Source organism: Gobio gobio, assembly GCF_949357685.1.
Source record: "Gobio gobio genome assembly, chromosome: 21".
In the NCBI taxonomy this organism is placed as follows: domain Eukaryota; kingdom Metazoa; phylum Chordata; class Actinopteri; order Cypriniformes; family Gobionidae; genus Gobio; species Gobio gobio.
Window position 1 is genome coordinate 32,182,714 of NC_137117.1, and position 7,074 is coordinate 32,189,787.

The 7,074-nt window shown below is 41.6% G+C and overlaps 1 protein-coding gene across 1 annotated transcript; it reads right to left on the reverse strand.

Annotated features, from left to right (window-relative positions):
• Nucleotides 1–1,189: 1,189 nt before the first annotated feature.
• krt8 (keratin 8) lies at nucleotides 1,190–5,951 on the reverse strand. The gene is made up of 9 exons (XM_079803590.1): nucleotides 5,415–5,951; nucleotides 4,002–4,210; nucleotides 3,356–3,416; nucleotides 3,172–3,267; nucleotides 2,909–3,073; nucleotides 2,682–2,807; nucleotides 2,369–2,589; nucleotides 2,209–2,252; nucleotides 1,190–2,024 (listed from the first exon to the last, which is right to left on the reverse strand). The coding sequence occupies exons 1-9, from the start codon at nucleotides 5,802–5,804 to the stop codon at nucleotides 1,750–1,752; spliced, it is 1,587 nt and encodes a 528-aa protein (XP_079659716.1). The 5' UTR covers nucleotides 5,805–5,951; the 3' UTR covers nucleotides 1,190–1,749.
• Nucleotides 5,952–7,074: the final 1,123 nt, after the last annotated feature.

Here is a 7,074-nt window from a genome sequence, read left to right on the forward strand (position 1 = left end):
AGATAAGTAAATTGTGTGTAAAATACTGCGTTTTTTTACACGCGAAACATGAACACATGTTATATTGCACACTGTAAACACAATCAAAGCTTAAAAAAAAACAGGAAAAACGGGACCTTTAATGCTTCAGCATACCAAGACATTTTGGACAATTTCATGCTCCCAACTTTGTGGGATTAGTTTGGGGATGGCCCCTTCCTGTTCCAACATGACTGCACACCAGTGCACAAAGCATAGGTCCATAAAGACATGGATGAGCGAGTTTGGTGTGGAGGAACTTGACCGGCCTGCACAGATAGAACACCTCTGGGATGAATTAAGTGTGGAGACTGCGAGCCAGGCCTTCTCGTCCAACATCAGTGGCTGACCTAAAAATGTGCTTCTAAAAGAATGGTCAAAAATTCCCATAAACACACTCCTGAACCTTGCTGAAAGCCTTCCCAGAAGAGTTGTAGCTGCCTGCAGGGTGGGCCAACTCCATATTAAACCCTACGGATTAAGAATGGGATGTCATTAAAGTGCATGTGCATGTAAAGGCAGATGTCCCAAAACTTTTGGCAAAATAGTGTATGTCAATACAATTTGCTTTCAGTTAAAACAGCTCAATAATGCATTTTAGTCTGGGACTATCTTCTGTGAAAACTGTCTGTGAAACTGGGGGTTAAATTACTAACCTTTCAATAGATCTAATGAATAACACTTGTATAAGATGGCATTAAAATATTGTAATTTGCTTGTTTTTACACATTTTATGTTGTGATGCATTTCAGTTTAATTTTGCATTTGCATGTCTCTCTCAATCTGACGAGCACATTGCAGTTCCATCATGAACCTCTAGGGGTCGCAAACCCTTTAAGAAATAATTTGGTTTCTTTTGAAACAAGAACACGTGTACAAAATGAAAGAGCCGACATGTCATCCAGCAGAAATACATCACTACTTAAAGCTTTTGTAATTTTTTTCCCAGAATACCACACAAACCTTTTAAACTTTTTTACCGTTTTTACTGTGTGTTAGTGTTATTTGAGAAAGATGTTTTTTTTATGTCCAGATGGTGTAATTACAGCATCTGCCAGCGGGGGCAAGCTGGACCATTCTAAACAGCCAAACCGAGAGCCCTTAGTTCTGTCATGTCTTTGCAGGGTTTGACTAGTTAGTTAACACACACAAAAAAAGACATAAGGACAAGTTTTAGGTAAACACTTTATTTTTGGTAGCAAAACAGCACCTTGGAAAACAGGACACACAGTGGGCAACTTTCTTATTTGTCAGAGTACAATTAAATGACAGTCTCTACTAAATAGGCAAACCACATGGATCGACCACTAACATGCTAGTAATTTGACACAAACGCAAACATATCCCTTCATAGTTAAATTGAAAATCAATTACTTAGCATGTTGAACAATTCAGCTAAATGGCTAGCTCATGTTAGTGGCACATCGAGGATTGTCCAGCCTACAGACGTGGCCATGTTGTGCAAGGTAAGACTTGAAGACAGTATTGCTGTGCAGTGGCCTGAGGGCGTGTGTATTCAGTGATGTGGATTAAGGCACGACAAGAGCAGTGAGATTATTTGGTCCCTCTGAAATTCTTTAGCCAGAGTGAATGGTTTATTGCTTTACAACCTGGTTTATGACTGCATTCCTGTCTAGCGCCTTGGACCGCAGTCATAATGGTTGAGAGGGAAGGTCAGGAATGCATAAGAGGCGTGAGGTTTAGAGGACAGAATTGGGGAAGGGGACTTGCTCAATCTTGGACGACCTCAGAGGACTCGGACACAACTTTGCCATCCTTGGTCTCGATCATCTTGATCACGACGCTCTTCTTGGTCTGAGTGATGCTGTCGCCGTAGCCGCTGCCAGAGCTGTAGCCTCCACCAGAGCTGTAGCCGCCTCCAGAGCTGTAGCCGCCACCAGAGCTGTAGCCGCCACCGTATCCGCCGGAGAAACCGCTGGAATAACCGCTAGAGTAGCTGTTGTAGCCGCTGCTTGCACTTTCCATGGGATAACCACCATAGCTCGCTATCGGGACAGAAACATGGAGAAGTTAGTTGAGAATCTTCTGCATTTCATATAGTTATAAAAATTGTCATGTGAAGAAGGAACCCTGAAAAGACCAGCATGAAATGTCCACGAAACAAGAGCCTACCAGAACCCCATGCTGGGCTTTTCAACACAGTTCTCTGTGATAAAGAGTCAAACTTACAGCTCTGTTTTGAGATATTGATAGACTGGATTCCACTTGCCAGTCTGTTGGAAAAGAGTGAACAAGAAGTAATGAGAATCTGGCAATGAATAAGAAATCTGAATTTGTTCTGAAAATAGATTATTGGGTCTCACAGCAAGCATGCATTTGATGAACTCACCTGTCCTCCTCTCCTTCCAGGAGTTTCCTGTAGGTGGCAATTTCAATGTCCAGGGCGAGTTTGACATTCATCAGGTCCTGATATTCCCTAATCTGGCGTGCCATGTCCTGCTTGGCTCTCTGCAGGGCCTCCTCCAGGTCCTTAACGCGGGCCTTGGCATCTCTCACAGCCAACTCGCCACGCTCCTCCGCCTCTGCGATCTGGTTCTCCAGATTGGCGCGCTATTGAAATGAGAAATATTTGTGCTCAGTTACCTTACAAAACAAGATTTATATGAAAATATTTGACATTTTATGTTCATGTAGTTGCATACCTGTCCTTTCACGGCATCGATCTCGGACTGCAGTCTCTGAATCATGCGGTTAAGATCAGCGATCTCTGTCTTTGTTGACCTAAGGTCGTCACCGTATTTAGATGCTGATGACTGCATCTCCTCGTACTGAAACAGAACATAGGATTATGTGAGATACATTTAATGCAATTCAGTAGCAACTAGAACAAGACTTTACAGTTTGGATGATATCTCAAAAGCGAACATACCTTGCTCTTGTACCACATCTCAGCTTCAGCCCGGCTTCGGTTAGCGATGTCTTCGTACTGAGCGCGGACCTCAGCGACGATGGAGTCCATGTCAAGATTTCTGCTGTTGTCCATCTCCACAACCACTGAGGTGTCCTTAATCTGAGACTGCAGCTCACGGATCTCCTACAAGTCCGCAACAGGAGAAAGTAATGTTATTAAAGTGTGTTTTGTCATATACAAGTGAAAGATATGGTTGATGGGAAACTCTAGTTGTAATTTACCTCCTCAAAGATCTGCCTGAGGAAGTTGATCTCATCAGTGAGGCTTTCCAGTTTGGCCTCCAGCTCAACCTTATTCATGTAGGCCTCATCAACATCCTACAAAAAAGCAATCATAATTTAAACATTTAAGTTAAAGTTAGCATTCATGAGTAGTGACACTTCTTTGAACTGTGAATCTACGAACCTTCTTGATGAGCACAAACTCATTCTCACACTCTGTGCGTTTGTTGATCTCATCCTCATACCTGAAGAGAGGAGAAGAGAATGGCATTGGTTAAACTCATTGTAGTTGAACGTTTTGAATTGTTTATAAAGTTTTGTACACTAGGAGGCAGCAGTGCTCCATCTTTGTAATGAGAAACGCTTAACTTTTCTGGATTCAATTCAGTGTTTCCCTTGGGTCTTAGCATTAATTGTCTAGATAGCCATGAAAAGTGCTACATAGATGTTTGTTCAGTAGCTGTAAATCTATCTGACTCATGCTTATGCCCATTTAATTGCAGTACAGACTTGTTTTTTTTAAATGGGTTATTATGTATATCATTTAAAAATGCCTACAATTTGACTTAAAAAGGTTGGACAAGTACATTAGGGAGTGACTAGAGAAAACATGCAGTTTCTGTATCAGTTGGATTATGAATTAAGTTTATCCCCATCAGACCTTTAACACATGTTTTCTCTTTATTTGAATTTATGGAGCCTAATTTATTCTGGGAACACTTAAGTGCACCACAAAAGCCTGCCTTGATGATACTTGGACGCTGTCCATACCCCAGACCAAACGTCCAGCCAAACTGAAATGAGGCTTTTGTGAAAGCCATTGTACGTACTTGTTTTTGAAGTCCTCAACGAGACCTTGCATGTTGTGAAGGTCAGCCTCCAGCTTCATTTTGTCATTGCCAAGGCTGTCAAGTTGTCTGCGCAGGTTACCGATGTAGGCCTCGAACATGGCGTCGATGTTGGAACGCGTGGCTGTCTGGTTGTTAAGGAGGCTCCATTTTGTCTCCAGCATCTTGTTCTGCTGCTCCAGGAAACGTACCTACATTGGCAGAATAAGAATAGAGGTTTTGTCTCAATCAAGGCACAAATGAAAACCATTCTTGGCAGTAAGCGCAGCATCAGAGAGCAACGCCCCCAGACTGATGCTGCAAAGTCAGTTTGAAATGATGGTTCAGCGCCAGCTCACAGAAGTGTAACCATATGCCATCATATTGCTTGTGGTTCAGTGATCTTCACAAAGGACATCATTGTTTTCCTTAAATAACGAGAGATGCATGTGTTTTCAGTTTGTGACGCTTTTTCCCTTTGGAAACTGTGACGCATATTCCAGTAGGACATCAGGAAGGAAGACTACAGCCTATCCTGTAGAATGCACTGTACTTTTTGGCGATTAAGATGGAACTATTAAAGGTTTCATCTTCATAGTTAATATTTAAGGGACAACAGAAAGAGACCAGTTCAGATCTGCTGGAGACATGTAAAAGAATGTGTGGATGCTGGGCAGAAAGCAAATAATTCAATGATAAGACTAACAGCTTGAGGTGAACATTGCACACCCAACTAGGTTACAGTAAAGGTGTCTCTGAGCCAGCTGACATTACTAATCGTCTTATTTAAAACAGTGTTTTAATCAAACAATGTAATGCAAAGCAGGCTATTATAGTTAAGAGGAAGGACACAAAGACTGGAAGGCTTAAAAGTGTGGCAGAATATTTCCTCTTCTCATTGTTACGTAACCTATCCAGTGCTATCCAGAACATGACCCTGGCTCTTCAAATTAAATATTAACTATCATGGTATGTGACCCTCTTTTCTTATGTTTGGTTAAATGAATATTTTGTTTGCAGTTCATTTATAATAATTAAACAATGATAATATGTAGATAGTAGGTTTTATGTCCTGCAGGACGTCCTTATTTGGGTGTGGACTCTCCACAAGGGTTTTAGAAGAGCTTCAGGGCATCCCATTCAAATGACCATGTACACACCCTTTTCTCAACTTTCCATAAGTCTAATTTCTTTCCCTTTGATAAGGATGTATCCAACCCCACATATATTTTCAATGCCACATTAGATTACGTTCTAGAGACATTTTAAGCAGGAACATAGAGTCAGTTTCATCCCCTTGTGGGTTTTTTCTGACCATCTGTGAGTAATTACAACCTTTAGTTTTGACTCATACTCTAAAACCTCATTTCAACTCTTTGACTGGTAAAAGTACAAAGAAAGAAACTTTAAACCCACCTTATCAATGAAGGAAGCGAACCGGTTGTTGAGGGTCTTGATTTGCTCTTTCTCCTGGTTGCGGACAATCTGGATGTTGGGGTCGATCTCCAGGTTCAGAGGTGCCAGGAGGCTCTTGTTGACAGTGACAGCTTGAATGGGGGCCACGGACCCAGAACCCATACCCATACCCATTCCCATGCCAAGACCATAGGCTGAAGAGCTGCTGATGAAGCCACCACCTCCCATTCCAGCTCCCATGCCACGATTGCCACCTCCATAGGAGCTGCGTGCACTGTAGCTCTGTCGGCTGGCACTGGGTCCGGAGTAAGACATGCTGCTAAAGCTGCGTGGGACAGATCCAGAGGAAGAGGACTTCACGGTGTAGCTGGTTTTCTTGGTGAACGACATCCTGCTGTTGTGTTTTCTGTCTTGTACTGGTAGAGAATAACCTGGAGCGAGAGCAGCAGATGTGAGCCTTGTCTGCTGTGCTGGAGAAACTCGAGCAGATAGAGAGAACAGCAGGCTCTGCCTCCCACTATATGTGCTGCTGAGTGGGAGGAGTCATTTTCAGATGGGTGTGGGCTGAAATTCAATGCTCGTATGCCTACATTCCTAGTCCAACCAGTACATGTATGTTGTGTAAATTCAATATGACTAAGAACATACTTTCTGGGAATATTAAAGGCTTAAAAAATACAATTACTTCTATAATTGACTCCTTTCTTTGGATAGTTCTGGATAATAGATCTGATTTGTTTTGTAAAAGAATGGATCTTTTTAATAAAAGCCAAAATACAGAGTGTAAGCTCACAATAATATGTCAATAATGTTAAAAATTAGTATTGAAGTACTTCAATGCAGCATCACCATCTACAAGGCAATGTGTCACACTGAAATAGCTTGCATCAAGGATTTGCCTATACAAATAAGACATCTGGAAGGCTTTCAATTTCACTGTAGTCCTAGGCTGACATGTTTTATCTCTCAGCACTGGAAGCTGTACAAAGTGGAGCATGCATCCAGCTGTGCTTTAGCATTAGCTACAGCACCCAACTCACATGTGATCTATGTGATATTATGTAGGCTATATACCTTATATACTTGAAGTTCCAACATAAAATGGAAATATTGCAAATAGAACATAAAAAGTTGATGGTGGAAATTAAGTATGTTACTGTAATTCTTGACAGGCCGAATTATAAGCAAACCTAGTAGAAACTGTCCCACATCAGGGAGGCCACCAACAGTTTCTCAGTTTGAGGAAGGCAATTATCATTAGGTTTTAAAATCTACCCCCTAAGGTCCTGAAGCCCTCTGGAAACTAGAGATCTCCTAAAGTTAACCAGGTTTATGGTCATGCTGCGTTTATGGTTGAACAGCTCAAGGCTTGTTTCTTTTTAACATGGCTTATAGTTGAGGAAGGTGCTTGAGTTTTGGCAAGTACTCTGATATTTTATTAGATAAGGTTCATTCACCAGTTTTAGTTTTTGTTCATGCGGTTTTAAAATGCCACTTTCTATGTATAGCTGATTTGCACTGTACCTCTGCAGTTATCTGACTTTTTGCTGTTACGTCTTGTCTTGATTTGAATCAGCCATTGGGTGTTCAAAAGCTTCTACATGACCACACCAAAGCACTGAATTCTCTAAGCATTACAGTATCTGCTTAAATCTGCCTT

What these genes read in the sequence shown, in the direction of transcription:
- krt8 (XM_079803590.1), bottom strand. Translation starts at nt 5,804, where the DNA reads ATGTCGTTCACCAAGAAAACCAGCTACACCGTGAAGTCCTCTTCCTCT. An exon ending in GTTGAGGACTTCAAAAACAA is followed by an intron (nt 3,417 to 4,001) that starts GTACGTACAATG and finishes TCCTCTCTTCAG; the next exon opens with GTATGAGGATGAGATCAACA. An exon ending in AGTTTGTGCTCATCAAGAAG is followed by an intron (nt 3,268 to 3,355) that starts GTTCGTAGATTC and finishes GCTTTTTTGTAG; the next exon opens with GATGTTGATGAGGCCTACAT.